This window comes from Hyperolius riggenbachi, chromosome 12 (assembly GCF_040937935.1).
Source record: "Hyperolius riggenbachi isolate aHypRig1 chromosome 12, aHypRig1.pri, whole genome shotgun sequence".
Classification (NCBI taxonomy): Eukaryota; Metazoa; Chordata; class Amphibia; order Anura; family Hyperoliidae; genus Hyperolius; species Hyperolius riggenbachi.
In genome coordinates, this window is record NC_090657.1 from 137,419,454 (window position 1) to 137,436,858 (window position 17,405).

General features: G+C 43.3%; 1 protein-coding gene across 5 annotated transcripts; it reads right to left on the bottom strand.

Moving 5' to 3' along the window:
* Positions 1–449: 449 nt before the first annotated feature.
* On the bottom strand, positions 450–17,135 carry LOC137542220 (E3 ubiquitin-protein ligase RNF182-like). Of its 5 annotated transcripts, XM_068263973.1 has the most exons (3): positions 4,140–4,342; positions 3,791–3,872; positions 450–3,535 (listed from the first exon to the last, which is right to left on the bottom strand). In XM_068263973.1, the coding sequence occupies exons 2-3, from the start codon at positions 3,814–3,816 to the stop codon at positions 2,833–2,835; spliced, it is 729 nt and encodes a 242-aa protein (XP_068120074.1). In that variant the 5' UTR covers positions 3,817–3,872; positions 4,140–4,342; the 3' UTR covers positions 450–2,832. The 5 variants fall into 5 exon arrangements, with proteins under 5 accessions (XP_068120074.1, XP_068120077.1, XP_068120075.1 ...); XM_068263976.1 differs by lacking the exons at positions 3,791–3,872; positions 4,140–4,342 and adding an exon at positions 17,097–17,135 and having other exon boundaries at positions 450–3,582; XM_068263974.1 differs by lacking the exon at positions 3,791–3,872.
* Between the last annotated feature and the right edge of the window lie 270 nt (positions 17,136–17,405).

Sequence of the window (17,405 nt, forward strand, 5' to 3'; positions counted from 1 at the left end):
ATAGCTATAGCTTAGGGCACACTTATGTTATCAGAACTTGGCAGAGACAGAGGTATCTGACATTGAATTTGCATTTTCTTGAACTGCTGCTGATCATTTTTGGCGAAGAGAGGCTGCCTGGCGCCTGCACTGTCTTTCAGTAGGACGGCTGTCCACAGTACACTGGAACATGATGAGACCTTCATTTCAATCATCCTAAGGTTCTTCTGCTTAAAGTGAACCTAAACCAATGAAAGAAAATTAGTTTCACTTACATGGGGCTTCGAAATGCAAGTACTGTATGAATGCCTTTTAAGCCACAAGCAAGCCCCAGGTAAGTGAAACTAATTTTCTTTCATTGGTTTAGGTTCACTTTAAGCAGAAGAACCTTAGGATGATTGAAATGAAGGTCTCATCATGTTCCAGTGTACTGTGGACAGCCGTCCTACTGTAAGACAGTGCAGGCGACAGGCAGCCTCTCTTTGCCAAAAATGATCAGCAGCAGTTCAAGAAAATGCAAATACTGTATGTCTTGTAACATTGCTTAGGCCATTTGTACAACCAATGTCTGGTACAACAACCGTTGTACTTGGTAAATAGTCTAATCTGATTCTGAGATATTCACATATTGAAAGTACTGGGTATTAGATAGATACTGTTCTCAACCACAGCCAGTTGTCAGTTCTCAGCCATACTGAGAAGTCAAAGTGCAAATACTTCAGGGTCTGTTTCATACTGCTTCTATGGTGATGGGAGGAGGGACAACACCACAGCATATGACAGAGGAGGAGAACAATGTGCTTGGGTGTCACTGTTATTTAAAGATCCAGAATGCCAGATCTGTCAACAAGCTCAGGGGACATCTGGACCCTTAAGCTTCCACCTACCAAAGTAAGTATCCCCCTGAGGGGAGTTTTTTTCATTACAAAGTCTCTTTAAGACCATGTCATTGAGTTTTCTTATAAGAGAGAGAGGTCCTTTATCACTTTTTCTCCGACATTTTCTCCTAGGTGATATTTTCACAACTTATCAAAATTATGCCTTTTAAGCCGCAAGCAAGCAAGCAAATACTCAGAAAAATTTTGTCAATACCCTTTTACCTATTTTTCAGTACTTTTTCAATTTAAGAGTGCTGAACAGTTATTTTAAAAGAGGATGAAAAAAAAATCTCCTAGGAGAAAAGTTATGGGAAAATTGAATTGAATAATGGCCAGAGTTTCCTTCCATTTTCTGTTCTTCAGTAAGCATGACTAAGCTCCTGTAAGTTCCAACACAAGAATGATCCAATTTTCATAAGGAACATGTACATATCAAGTTGATTATCAACACCTGTACCATCAAACACCACTTTCTTGATCAACCATAAGTAAAACTAGGCAAGTTGCATGACATCTTCTGCCAGTGCCTGTTAAGTGGCATGTTTTAAGGCTGGCAAATATATTATTGCTACAAGGATGAGAATAGTAGTTTGCTCTGCATACAAAAATAGCTGTACCCATCAATCCTTGGGAAACAACATGGGACCCAAGATTCAGATGAGTCTTTAATGCCACTGGATGATGTTGCTATGATGTTATCACTGATACACATTTGATGGCACACTGCATCTTTTACATATATGCCATCACAACTTTGCATTACTAGATTGTTACAGTTGTGATATCATAGCACTTGATGCCTGATTTACCAAAGTTTTCCTAAACTAAAGAACATTTAAAATGAAAGCCTGTTCTGGACTTGTTCAAAATGTTCTCCATCTGGCTGAGTTAACATGATGACACAACCAACAATTCACTAACCTTTAAGAAACCCTTTCTATGGTCTGATATGACCCAAGTCAAAGTTGCAAACCAGTACTTCTTAATAGTAGACATTCTTTAATATACCCAGGCAAGGCTTGCTGGATCACTTATCTCCAGCTGTGGTAAACATTAGTAAAAATCAGACCCTTTGGAACCTGCTAAAACAACATGTAGGCCATGTTTGCAATTCCTTAGTAACACACTGCTAACAGCCGTATTATAAGCCAATAGTTACCGTTTCAGCAGGTTACAGTTTCTATGAGATACTGCATGCAGTTGACCTTTACATGTGGTTTTGAAGTTTTAACCCACACAACACTGATTATTTAAATGTATAAGTAGACACCAGTGGGATAAATCATTCCTTAATTTTAAATATCTATTGGACTCCAAATCTGAGGTCTCTAAACCTGTGCTAGCAATGTTCACTGGCCAGGCTCATCGATGAATGGTTTCATGCTTCTAACCGGGTTCTCCAATTATTATTCTACTCTCGGAAACAATATCACTGAATTACTGAATCCTTCTTATTTTGTTTATAATGACGGTAGCTGGTGGACAAGCCAACAAACTTGAGCAGGGAGAGTTTACCACTGTCCTTGGGAGATTATAATTGGAAGAGTTTGATTTATCCCACTGATGCACATTTTGATAGACTACTCTTGTAAATGAGCTTGATTGATTTTCACAAATTAGTTACAGCTACAATAACAACATTATCAACAAGAACATTAGATAATGAGTTGGTCAAGGCAAGAGTTTGCAGATTCATATGTAAAGTTTGATATATCTATAGTAAATGTTGTATACTATTACTGATAAAGGAAATGTAGGAGTAGGCCATATCCAGATTGGGCAGGCAGAGATCACTGTGGTTATAGCTGGTGGTTCAGATCATATTGCAAAAAAAAAGCAGTAATGAACAGCACTCAGACTTGGCACATAGGGGTTGTGTTAGAGTTTGTGGATTTGCCACAGTCGGTGAAGGTGAAAGGATGCTGGTGAAACAGTTCTTAAACAATCGGTGCTGGCTGCAGCAATTTTGTTTGTGTTAATCAGCAAGGCATGAAGAGAGCTCATGACAAAAACAATAGCACAAGAGGCTGAGTATGAGGGTACATGGCACTAAGCTAACCAGGATGATGCCCAGTAGATGGCCCGTCATCATAAGATAGACACCAAGGGGCAGTGAACTAATATACATGAGGCACAGAAAACCTAGCAGAATACGCGGCACAGGCCGACAAGGGCCACAGCGGTGAGGGAAACAGGAACTCGGTAGCCATGCTAGACTAGATGAAATCTTTACTCTCAGGATGTCTAGGACTGGCATACTCTCATCAGGCCCTGAAGGCTCATCTGACACTTCCATAATAGTTATAACTAGGCACTCAGATGAGTTGGGACAGAGACCTCCAGGACTCAATAGCACTTCAGGTGCCACTGTACACCCACGTCTGTGGATCCATTCATGGCAACTTAGTTTTGACAACAAGCCACTGTCGTCTGGCAGAAGTTGCAAGTCATCTGGCAGAGTTGTCTCTTGTCGGCAAAATGGGCAGCACAGTGTAGCTGGTGGGCTTTGACCCCAGTTGGTGGCCATCTTTCTTAGGCAGCGGGCACACATGCGATGATCACAGCCTAGAACTTTAGGCCGATGTTGCTTCATGTCAAAGCCATTATAGCAGATCTTGCACTCCAGCTCCAAAGGACCAAGAAGTGGTTCCAGTGATTCTCCATCTCCACTAGCCATACTGAAAGTTAAGGAGGAGGAAGAGCAAAGGTTGGTAGAGGGACAGGCCTTAGAGATAAAACAAAGGTGAAATCTAATATGACATAAAATAAAACTTCATGACAATACAGCTATAATGTTGGAGATCATTAGAAAGAAAGTGAAGAGAACAAAAGTAAACAGTCAAGGAAAAAACAATTGTATTTGGCAAAGAATATCACACTTGTTTACATGTTTCTAGTTCACAGTGAGGAAACAAAAGTTTTAGTTTGCTTACTGTAGGATCGATAACCATATTTTCATTATATGCTTTTGATCACAAGGCCCAGAATGCTCCGATCATTTACATTTGTCCACAGCTGCTGAATAGATTAATACTTTTGAGTTCTGAAGACTAGAATGGAAGGATCTCATTATTAGTGGTAGGCAGCAAACAGATATTTAATATATGGGCCCATGCATAACAACATATAGGAACATAACAACATTTAAAAGCATATATGAAAAGAAAACATTCTAACATCCAGCAAGACAGCTCAGGCAGACTATCTGCTGATCGAGATCCACTCTCTAGTGCTGATCCGAGTGACGGTGCTGCTAGAGTGAGGGAGGAAGCTGCCACCTACCTCCTAAGTTGTCAGCAGTAATCCTTTTTCATAGAAGGAGAGAAGCGAAGGGAGATGGCGTGAGGAACAAGGGACAGAGAAATAGAGGTATGGAAAAAAGCGATGAGAAGTGGGCTGGAATGAGAGTAATAGGTAGTGAGGGAGGATGGAGAATGTTACGTAGAACGATGCAGCTCCGCTCTATATCAAGCCAACATGGAATAAGCCCAGTGGTTGTCATGGAAACAGAGAAGGAACCCAGCCATCTCATCATACTGCAGTATCTGTGGCCAGGCAGAGAGGACATACACACTGACCTATATACACTCATCTATAATCCTTCATTCACAGCCTGAATACACACGCAGGTCTATACAATGCAGTGCATGTACAGGCTAACCTGCAGAATGCTCTTATCACAAGCTCTGCTCTGTGTGTCACTCTACCAGCACCAAGATAACATAAGCACTATTATAAACTGGGATTACCATGACTTCGTCAGAGTTCATTTTTCACCAGTTAAACATACAGACTTGCACTTTCCTGCAAATAAATAGCAAGATGCTGCAAAACAAATACAATAATAAATAATAGATCTATAATTAAAAACCCTCTGTTGGTTCACTTATATTTGTAGCTTAGTAAACATCAACATTTTTGCTGCATACTTGTTAAGATTTAACACAAACGAGTGAGGAGAATGTTGTGGGAAGTCATTGCATATGTAATTTGCAGCAACAGTTGTCACAGCGTTCTCTGTTTATATCACCTTTATTCTTTCCAACCCCACCCCCTCCCTCATACACCTCACCGCATTGCTCAGTTTAGTAGTGCAATTATGTAGTATATCCAAAGCTATTTTAACCTCCTGAGCGGTATGGACGAGCTCAGCTCGTCCATCACCGCCGGAGGCTGCCGCTCAGGCCCTGCTGGGCCGATTTTTATCAAATAAAGTGCAGCACACGCAGCCGGCACTTTGCCAGCCGCGTGTGCTGCCTGATCGCCGCCGCTCTGCGGCGATTCGCCGCGAGCAGCGGCGAAAGAGGGCCCCCCTAGCCGCCTGAGCCCTGCGCAGCCGGAACAAAAAGTTCCGGCCAGCGCTAAGGGCTGGATCGGAGGCGGCTGACGTCAGGACGTCGGCTGACGTCCATGACGTCACTCCGCTCGTCGCCATGGCGACGATCTAAGCAAAACAAGGAAGGCCGCTCATTGCGGCCTTCCTTGTTTATTATGGGCGCCGGAGGCGATCGGAAGAACGCCTCCGGAGCGCCCTCTAGTGGGCTTTCATGCAGCCAACTTTCAGTTGGCTGCATGAAATAGTTTTTTTTTAATTAAAAAAAAACCCTCCCGCAGCCTCCCTGGCGATCTCAATAGAACGCCGGGGAGGTTAAAGAATGGTAAACATAGGTATTTTAATGTTCTGCATCAGGGTCACATGACGCACACTGCTGCTCTCATTCCCCCTATCCTAGTCATTTGGAGGTGTGTTGCCTTCTTCTGGAAGAAGGGAGATGTGGCCAAGCTGTTACTCATCCTCTCCCCCATATGAACGGAGGCAGGAGGTTGTAAATGTGATGGCTGGTTCATGAGGAGTGTGAGAGGAAGCCTGTCAGCCGATGCAGTAAAATAGTGAGCAACACAGATCACATTACCCTGCAAATACCTGGTTTACGCATTCTTTCTTCACTATGTTCAGTAAGCCAGCACCTATTCAGCAGGAGACCTTAGGCAAGTCTCCCTAACACTGCTTCTGCCTATAGAGCGCGTCCTAGTGGCTGCAGCTCTGGCGCTTTGAGTCCGCCAGGAGAAAAGCGCTAAATAAGTGTCTTTGTCTTTTGTCTTTATAACTTGGGATTGGGACATATCTGTAAGGGATCGCTCCCCTCGGCCGCAGTATGGTCTGAGGCAGCGACAGAGGTAGAGTCAGCTGACAATTAGGCAGGGGTTTATGTAATAAATAATAATCTTTGGATGCTGACTCTGGCTGGGATTGGGCCCTGGTCTCTCACGTCCGAGGCGGTGCTCTTGGCCACTGTGCTATGGTTGAGACAGTCAGGAGGTTTTTCTGGTCAGTACTGCTTGGGTCAGCTTGCATGTATTGCCACCTGTGTCAGCTGATTAATGCCTGCGTGTGATTGGCTGTTGTTGTGAGCATGTGGCCGGCCACTGATTGGATGCTGTCAGTATTTAAACCTTGCTGTGTCACTTGCATCTTGCCCGTGATAGCTCTGGCTTGCTTGTTGCTGGGTGCTCTGTTTACCTGCTGTTATTATATTGGATTATCTGGATTTTGACCTCTGCTCGTTTACTGGATTCCCCTTGTCTGCTGCCTGAACCGACCAATTGCCTGGATTATTGTTATGACTGTTTGCTGCCTGCCTTGACCTCGGATACGTTCTTGACCTCTCTTCTGCTAGCCCTCCTGTACTGCGATATATCTGTTTACCCGTGTATGACCCTGGACTGTTATTAGACTTTGCTAACTCTGAATCCTTGTTTGGCTTGGAAGTTTATTCGCTCACCCTGCATTCAGCTCCAATACCTTGCACACTAAAGGCCTGGGTGTAACCGAAGTCGGGTAGGTGGTGTCTCTCACCTCCCATTTAAGCGGGACAGGCCACATAGGGTAAAGCATGTGGAGGTAGATTGGGGCATTGGAGCTGATTTGTGAGTGGATATCCCTACAGGCCTGACAACAATATCTTACTAAATTACTGGGGAATAAGTTAGCTGGTAGGTGGGTGGGAACTGGGAAGTGTTGATAGGCAGGCAGAAATGAGAGAAAAATAACGTTGGAGAGGTCATTAGTGCCATTTTTTTCAGGCTCATGATTTCTAAATGCATACTGCACATAAACCTTGTGTATATTATTCATTTTTTAATTACCTGTCTGCCATGGTTCCTATGCAATTTTCAGATGTATCAAAATGCACATGAGGCAGTCAGGGAGGAGTTGGGAAGTGAGCACAGAGCTGACCCTGCCCACCCCACAGCAGAATGCAGAGAGAGGTGGTCAAGTCATGGCTGTGTGCAGAGGAAGAATCTCTCTCCTTCCTGGAAAGCACTGTAATTTGTGCACAGATCTGTGTCATGTGACTGATTTTTGCAAAGGGACCTTTACTGGAACAGCTGCATCAAATATGAAAATTGTGTTAGTGAGTCCTCTATTCACTTTTATTAACCTCTTGCCGACCGCGTCACGCCAGTAGGCGTGGCCGCGGCGGCAGCCCCAGGACCGCCTAACGCCAATTGGCGTAAAGTCCTGGGGCTCTGTTTTGCAGGAGATCGCGCGCAGGCTGCGCGCGCATCTCCTGCTTGGGGGGCGGAGCTCCGCCCCGCCTTCAGTCTCCGAGCGGCTATTGCCGTCTATTTACTCTGTGCAGCGCTGCGATCAGCAGCAGCGCTGCACTGGGGACAGCCGTGTGACACGGCTGTCCCCCTGGGGGACAAGAGAGCGATCGGCTCTCCGATCGCCGTAATTGGCCGGCTGTGGGGAGGGAGGGAGCGAGGGAGGGAAGGGGTTTAAAGGAGCAGTGTTTTTAAAAAAAAAACACAAACATAAATATTGATTAAAAAAAAAAATAAACATGGGGGGAGCGATCAGACCCCACCGACAGAGAGCTCTGTTGGTGGGGAGAAAAGGGGGGGGGAATCACTCGTGTGCTATGTTGTGCGGCCCTGCAGCTTGGCCTTAAAGCTGCAGTGGCCTTTTAAACTAAAAATTGCCTGGTCACTAGGGGGGTTTAGCCCTGCAGTCCTCAAGAGGTTAACATTAGAAAATCTGTGAGGGTGAAGTAGTGCATTAAATGGGATGCATAGTGATTTCTTTTTTTTACCTTTGCGTTTTTTATATTTATCCATTATGTTTCAAACTAAAAATAGGTTCTTTTTAAAACATATATTTTTAAGGAAATTATTGAATATCACAAATGGGAGTCTGGTAAAGGGGGTTCTTAATTCTCAAGTTATGCCCTGGTTGTTTTCATCGAACAAGAAGAAACAGCGTGATCCCCCCCCCCCCCCCCCCTCCTCCATTAGAGCGGTAGCAGCCCTTAGAAGCTGGTAATAAACAGAGATTCTGTGAGCTCTATGAACAATAAAAAAAAATGGAAACTGTTAGAAGTTGATGAAAAATTCACATCATGTAAAAAACTGCTGTTAGTAAACACCAGCTTGTAAGACTACGTTAATCCTTGGGAGCTTGTACACGCAAATCATTATTAACTCACAATCAATAAACATTCTGGTTAAAATGATCAAATAGCCCATTCATTGAACGTGAATTCTTTAGCACACTGTTTGGAAATAAACAATATTTTTTTCTGTTGGATAAGAAGATAGGGAGAAAAGGGAAGTCGGCACTGCAGTGGGATCTACTTGCAATATGGAGGGCCCGCAGGGTTGCAGCAGGTTCACCTTGTGGTACAGTCAGTGTGCTCAGGCTGGAAATAGACACAGTCTGTTAGAAAAAACAAAAGAATGCAGAGCCGGCACTAGCTGTGTTCTGTGTTTAATCCATAGGTGGTGGTACATTGTGGTACGTCAATACGTGCAGTAAAAAGATTCACATACCGTTGGGAGGTACAAGCCTCCGTAGAAGCGCTCTGTTAGCGCGAAACGGCCGTCAGGCTTATTCTGTGCCCAGCACCCACCACCAGCTCACAGCTCGCAGCCTCCACCCAACGGTATGTGAATCTTTTTACTGCACGTATTGACGTACCACAATGTACCACCACCTATGGATTAAACACAGAACACAGCTAGTGCCGGCTCTGCATTCTTTGTTTTTTTCTAACAGAATATTTTTTTCTGTCTTCGAGCAATTAGACAAACTGGTGTACACACAATGCAACATGTGCAGGACCCATTGATATTTAAGATCAACTGACTGATTTGTGTACGCAGGAACCAGCAGAAATTTGCTCTTAATGAACTGTACACAATTGTATGTTCTTTAGCTGTTTCAGACTGTTCAAGCACCAACTGGAAAAACAATAGGAATAACTGATTGTGTGAAAGGTTGCCTGCAGATTGTCATGTATGTACAAGGCCTACGCCAGAAATACAGAACAGCTGAAAAGCTGTCACTGATCATTAAAGCGGATCCGAGATGAGAAACTAAGTATAACAAGTAACTTGTCTATATATCTTATCTAAAGTGTAGATAGTTTACCCAGCAAATCTAATTGCAAACAGCTCTAATAGAATATGATTATTTCTTCCTGTGATACAATGACAGCAGCCATGTTGTTTGTAAACATTACACAGAGGCAGGCTTATCTGCATCTTGTGCAAAAAAACCTAACCCCCCCCCCCCCTCCTCCTCCCTCCTCCTCTCTGCCTCTGAAATCTCTGGCTAGCAATACCTCCCCCTCCTCCTGCCCAGACTGAGCTCCCATGAGCCCTTGCTACTGTCTGAAAGTGCCTTGGCTCTCTGAAAACCTGTGGGCGTCGCTTGTTTAGTTTATAGGGAATTAGAGTATTAACCAGTTAGGCCTATCTGGACGAGCTTCCTCGTCCAGATAGGCACTGCTGCTCCCGCCGCATGGTGCGTGCGAACGGGCGCGCTCCCGCCGCCCGCCGCTAGCCCCCCGATCAGTGAATGGGAATATAATTCCCATTCACCGATCTAACTTCCCCACAGAAATACCGATGCTTTCTATCCAGAGAGCGCGGTATTTCTGCCCCCAGGAAACGTCTCCTCTGCTTTTTAGTTCCTGGATGCGAGATTGTTCGCATCCAGGACTTTTTTCACTGTGGCCATCTTGTGGCTAAATAGTAAACTGCACCCACATACATTTTTAATTAAACAATTATATTATTTTACATTTAAAATAAGCAGTTTCCCTCCCACACCAAAAATTACCCACATGCATTTTTTATTAAAAAAAAAAATACAAAAAAAACAACATAAATAGTTACCCAAGGGTCTGAACTTTTTAAATAGTGTAACACAGTGCTTAGCAAGCACCCAGGGAGGGAAGAAGATGATGTGCTATGACTTGCAGCGCCTCTGCACTCCAGACCCTTCGACAGTTTCTCCACAGTCAAGTCAGCACCATCTGTAGTATCAAAGCTCTTTTATTGGATTAAAAGTAGCATAACAGGCATCAGCAGCAGCGACAGCAGCAGCGACAGCAGCAGCGACAGCAGCGCTGTTTCGGCAATGAACCTTTCTCAAGCTGCATAAGATAAATGACATTTATGCTGTTACGCTACTTTTAATCCAATAAAAGAGCTTTGATACTACAGATGGTGTTGACTTGACTGTGGTGAACTTTTTAAATATGCATGTCAAGAGAGTATTTTATTATATTATTTAAAATTACAAGCTTATAAATAGTGATGGACGCAAATTGAAAAAATGCACCTTTATTTCTAAATGAAATATCGGCACCATAAATTGTGATAGGGACATTGTTTGAACGGTGTAATAATCGGGACAGATGGGCAAATAAAATACATGAGTTTTAATTATGGTAGCGTATATTAATTTCAAACTATAATGGCCAAAAACTGAGAAATAATGAATTTTTTTCATTTATTTCTTAATCCTCCTGTTAAAATGGATTTAGAAAAAAATAATTCTTAACAAAATGTACTACCCACAGAAAGCCTAATTAGTGGCGGAAAAAACAAGATATAGATCAATTCATTGTGATAAGTAGCAATAAAGTTATAGGCGAATGAATGGGAGGTGAAAGTTGCTCGGATGCATGAGATTTTTGGCACTGCGGCGCTGAACCGGTTAAAACAAAAACAAAAAAGTATTTGGCTTGAGGAATGCCCTATAAACAATAGGAAAAGAGCACAATTATGCAATGTGTAAAAGTTCATCTCGGATCCACTTTAAGTAGTATCAAATGAAAAAATGTATGTGTGAATCATGTCTATGCCATAAAATATACATTGAAACCACCAGTAACTTTCACAGCTACAACCATTTCAAAGTAAACCAAGATTTAAAGATTTCTAAGCCTTCATCACAAATATGGACCTTATCCTCTGTGAGGGCCCAAAAATGGAAGCAGGTAATTTGAGTGCACAGCGTGGCTGGAAACTTGGGCACTGCCAGAGACTACAATGTTAATTGGGGTTCTCGTTGATAATGAAATTATCCTTCCAAAGGAATCAGTCCTAAATCAGTTATGAGCCTGATATGTGCAAAAAGTTATTTAAAACAAGACATGGCCAAACACAACCTTCAGAAAAACGTTACTATGGGCAATCTTTTTTTCAATATGCAGACAATCTGGATATGTACCGTATCTTCTCTATTTTTTTCTAGGGGAGATCTAAATGCCAAGCAGGGGCATTGCTAGGATCCTAAGAGATCCGAGGCACCCACAGGCACCAGGGCAAAAAATGGGTGTGACCATGCAGGGAATGGGCGTGGACATGGGTGGGACCAAATTACATGAACTTATCAGCAGTGTAACCTTATAATAATGGGCCTGCCCAGCAAAATGTTGGTTGGAGACCCCTATTGTTTAGATATTTCATTATCAGTATAGGCATAGAGTAAATATGAATACACTCATTCATTTTTGACTTGTCAATCACTGACAAATTTGACCACCTCCATGTAGTATGAGAGCCAACAGACTTTGAATACTAAGAACAGAGCTGAACTCCTATAATACCTAGAAGTAGTAAAAAAAAACAAAATAATGAAGCCAATCAAAATTGTATGTGTGTACCAGGCTTTACAGCTTATACTGTACATACAGGAGGCATACATACAGGATCAGCATACACTGCAGCTGTTTTACAATTAGTAAAGGTACAGAGTAACAGCTTATACTGTACATACTGGAGGTAGCAGAGATCAGCAAACACTACAGCTAGTTTACTATCAGTACAGGCCCAGAGCAACCGCTTATACTGTACATGCTGGAGGTGGCAGAGATCAGCACACACTAGTTTACTATCAGTAAATGTTGCGTTATGGTAACTCACTGCTTGCAGTGCGTTACCTCTAAACGCAGACATTAAACAGATACAGAGGGGCATACTTTGCATTGCCTGTATGCCCCACTGTATCTACTGTATGCCATGGTAACGCAGCGTTAATGTGCATTACCACTTTTTGTTGTGTTGTAATGCTGCGTCGGGACTTTATCATCACATTACAACGCAACGTCCCACTGTGAATATGCCCTGACTCCACAACTGGCACTATACTAATAGGCCTAACCAAAGCTGACAATGACTCCCATCTTCTTATATGTCACACACTACCAGCTGCCACATATCTTACTGCCTTTAACTGGTCATAAATAGACACTCCCTCTTTGGAGTCCCTTATTTCTCTGGCCAGAAGAAACATTAATATAATAAGTTTAGAAGGTCATATAAGAAATAGCTCTGAGTCCCTTTAAGTCAGAAAAAAATAAGTTTTACTCACCTGGGGCTTCTACCAGCCCCCTGCAGCCATCCTGTGCCCTCGCAGTCTCGATCGGATCCTTCTGTCCCCCATTGGCAGCTGCTTTCATTTTCAGCAACAGGCCCAACAGGCCTGGCCACGCGTCTGCTTCTTCGCGTTCCTGTCCGCAATAGCAGGATAGATGGCGCTATTGCGGACAGGAACACGTAGAAGCAGACGCGTGGCCAAGCCTGTCGGGCCTGTCGCCGAAAAACGAAAGTAGCTGGCGGCAGGGGACAGGAGGATCTGATCGAGACTGTGAGGGCACAGGATGACTGCAGGGGGCTGGTAGAAGCCCAAGGTGAGTAAAACTCATTTTTTTTCTGAAGAAACAAAACACACAGGGACACTGAGAGCCCAATATAGTGTAGTATGTACTGAATTAGGAGAAGGAAGGATAAAAGGTAAGTATAGAATACTCACAAACCAGGGTTACCTCATAGGCAACCACTGTAACAGCAGGTGGGGAGAACAAGCCTGTCCCCACTCAGCAGTAAGAAGTCGCTCTCTGTAGATAGGAAGAAATGTAAAGATTTCCGTCCTTCCACCAAGGATGGGCTGGTAATTGATGCAGATGAACAGAGGCGCCAACAGGATTAATTCATATAAAAAGTTTAAAACATGAACATGGTAGAAGTGGACTCTTAGCCACTCCAAAGCACACGACAACAGGCAAGTCTTAACTTATAACACAAAAATGTATTCATACACTCCACAATATTGCAACGCGTTTCATGGGCGTGATCCCGCTTCCTCAGGCAGTTCAGACGAGCGTATATAGAAATTGCTGTTCGGGTCTGTACTAAGCGCCTCTGTGAGACATGTTTTAAACTTTTTTTTATTAATTTATCCTGTTGGCTCTTCTGTTCACCTGCATCATTTTTTTCTATGGAAAAACTATGGAAAGATGCATATCATTTGAAAGCTCTCTTTCTCCTCTTTTCAATGATAGATAAACTGCCACCCTACGCCTTTTAGTTTTCACTATGTTTGCATTCGAAATTGCTGCGGCCGCAAATTCGATCGCGAAAATAGAGAATACTAAAAGGCGCAGGGCGACGATTTAGGGGTCGTCAGAAAGGAGAAAGAGAGCTTTAAAATGATATCCATCTTTCCATAGTTACATTGTATTACACAGGGCGACTTTTTCCTAAAGTCAGCAGCTCCATTCTGCTGAATCTGCTGCGGCAATTTCGATCGCGAAAATAGTGAAAAGTAAAAGGCGTAGGGCGACGGTTTATATATCACTGGAAAGAGGAGAAAGAGAGCTTTAAAATGATATGCATCTTTCCATAGTTTCTGCACTGCTCGGAGTCCCTTTAAGTGTCCCTTTAAGCACTTTACAGTATAATATAGTATTTGCTTGTTTGCTGATGGTTTAAAAGGCATTTTTTGAGAAGGTGTGTTGTAACCTAGGAGAAAACGTAGGAGAAAAAGTAAATAGCATATGGGTATCTTGTTTTTTGTCAATGTTATTATGCCCTAGGGTTATACATGGATGATGTAGTCAGAACAGGGTTAGTTTTTACCCATAAATACATGTGGCTGAATAGAGTACTGGTTAAGTGCTCTGCCTTTGACATGGGAGACCAGGGTTCGAATCCTGGCTAGGGTCAGTACCTATTCAGTAAGGAGTTCAAGGCAAGACTCCCTAACACTGCAGGGTGGCCTCCTGAGCGCGTCCCAGTGGCTGCAGCTCTTGAGCGCTTTGAGTCCGCCAGGAGAAAAGCGCTATATAAATGCTCAGATTCTGTGATATTTCCCACTAACAAGGGATGTCTACCAGTCCTTTCTCGTCCACTGTTATGCCCCAAGAGGCCATGTTAATGAACATTGGATGACTATTTTTACGCTTTCATTTTACATGATTTCATTGTTGATTTATACAAAAAGGTATCCTTATGTAATAATTTTATTATTATTGCAGCGTGAAGCGTACCTTATTTCCAAAACCGAGGCCATGGGTCCGCTAGGTTTCAATGATAAAAACCTTGGTGTATTCCTCGAGAGATAAACATAAGGCTATTTTCCTAAATGTAAATACTGAATATGTGTTTAAACTGAATTGATAGGGGGAGTGGTTTTTTTTTGGGATAGGACCTTATATATACTAATTATATACTATACTAATTAAGTGGGATATCTTTTGTATGGGATAAATGATTATATATTTATTGATATGTAGATAACAAATATCTCTTAATTAACCTTCCTTTGGGATTAATCTTGGGCTATTTTTCTTATCTGAAGTCACTGTGATCCGTTCACTCTATTTTCCCTGTTCTTTCCTGTTATTCCAGATAAAATATGTTGATAATTAGATACCGATTATATTAAACCTCTTTTTTGGGACATCATCTCCAGGTATGAGATCTTGCTGCCTGGTCATTTGCTCCCCCCGGTGGATCTATAATCCTGTGGGCTATGACAACATTTTGTTGTCAAAGGTCCAGCAGCATAATTTGTCCCACGCGTACGAACATGCGTATTTTACGCAATGTTCAGCTGTGGGACGCAGCTGGCCCATAGACGCCATGAGCACATGTGTACTTTTGTCCGCATGCGGCCGCGCCATGCGTACAGGAGTTTTGGATTGGCCGGCGGGATCACATGAGCACCCCCGGAAGTGACATATAAGGAAGCGCTGTCTTGTTGGCGTCGAGCCTCTTTCTGTGCTGCCAAGATCACTACTGGTCCGTGATGATGCATCCTTGATGTGAAACAATTGTTGACTGAGGGGTCTCTATGCGGGGTGCACATGGATGGGGTGAAGTATTGCCTTTATTGTTACAACTGTTGGAAGAGTTTGCTGATGCAACATTAAACACAGAGGTGTGCATTTTACTGGTGCCCACGTTTTCTTTCTTATGTGATGGAATTGACTGCCTGTGTTTCTTGAACGTGGAGGCACAGAGAAGTTTGCAAGAGCTGTGTTTAGATCAAGAGCTGATTAAGTTTTCCCCTAAGGATTCATTGAGTGCACAAGTCATTGAATTGTCTTTGAAGTTGTAGTCATTTTATGTAATTTGCTGCAATGCAACACGTTACCAACTTCCTTGTCTTGCCTTTTTATTTGATGAAAACTTTGTCAATAAAAAATAAATATGGAAAATAAAGAAAAATTGGATCCATTTCAAGGATCAATTTTTACATAGATCAGTTTTTGATCTGTCCAGTGTGAAACAGCCCTTAGGCTATGTACACACATGTGAGAATTGTTGCCCATCGTGGATTGAGAAACGATCCCTCAGACATCAGTTCACAAAACTATGCTGTACGGACACATCCCTAGCCTTGAGACTAGCGATGTGCTCTATTGCTATGGGGAGGGTGGAGGGATGCCGATAGGCAGATTATGGAGCGGCATAAATTTTGTCAACGGGCCAGTAAAATGCATTGGAAATGGTCATGCACGGGCATCAGGGGTTCTTAAAAATCTGACAGGACAGATCTTTAACCCTTTTGGGACCAACTGCCTAACCCCCCTTAAGGACCAGGCGATTTTGCATGGGGAGGCGCATTTGGCGGGGTCAGGCAGCTGGATCCCCTGGTAGGTCTAGCTGGGCATGGTATCCCTCTTTTAGGCAGGTGTCCCCCCTGTAGCCAGCAGCCTTTACTCACCTCCCAGGCTTCAGCGATGAACAGCTGTGGAACTCTCTCGTACTGCCACTAAGTTCCGGGTCATGGCTTGATGACGTCATCAAGTCAGGACCCGGCACTTACATCAGAGCGAGGGGGATGCATGCCTGAGTGGAGGGGAGCGCTGATCGCCGGGGGAATGTCAGGAAGGTGAGTGGATCCTATTCTTCCCCGCCTACCGCCGCAGCTCTAACACTGTTTACTACCATCCACTGGCAATCATAGTGATCACGTGATCAGGAGCCATATGCGATGGCTCCTGATCACTGAGGGGAGATGTCAGCTGTCATATGACAGCTTAATCTCCACTCTCGGGTGTGCACGATTGCGTGTGCACGAGCGAAAACGGCGGGTGGCGTAAATCCTACATCGGATCAGGCTTAGATAGCCACAAGTGCGGTGTAGGATTTACCTACGGCAGTCCCCAAAGGGTCGATGATGCCTGATGCTTGAGCAATATAGATCAGCGCCTGCTGTACACACATAATGATTGTCGGCTGAAGCAGTCGTTATCGGATGTTTCAGACGACGGTTATTGCACAGATCACCTGATCAGGTCAGTCACAAGCCCCTCCGTGAATACTCATGGAGAATTTCTGTAAAATGAAATAGCTTACCGGTATCTTTATTTAGGAAGGTAGGATGCAGGAGTGGGAAAACTGTGGGGAAACTTTACGTATACTTTAAACTACTGCAGTGGGTGGAATCTCTGTACAAAATCTCTTATTGGAAATAATAAATGGTCACTTCACAGACCGCCAATTTCACAAAAGAATCAGAAAGCACATTAGTGCTCCAGTGTCAGCACTCGCATATGGAAAGCTACATATGCCAGCACGCTGGTGAAATGCAGATCACCTATTCATTTTCAGCCGTGCCAGTCCGCTAGTCGACTGAAAAATTGATTTGCTTACCTACTCCTATTATAAAATGTATCTCTTCATTTATTTCCCTGCTTTTGGGTAATCAGCCACTGTGCAGATGGAGACTTTGCCTTGACGACAGAATGTAAGCAGCACTTCTCACCGTATGTGACAGAATGATGTACGATAGAATGATGGGTCGCCAGCCAGCATTTCACAGGCTGTGACAATCAGCAGGCCACATCTTTGCCGCAGCTCAGCTTTAAAAAGCACAGAGAAAATAAGATCAGTCAGAAAGTGCATAGCTATAAAACATAATGCCAATTTTTTTAAAATCTGAATTTATTATCAAGCATTATA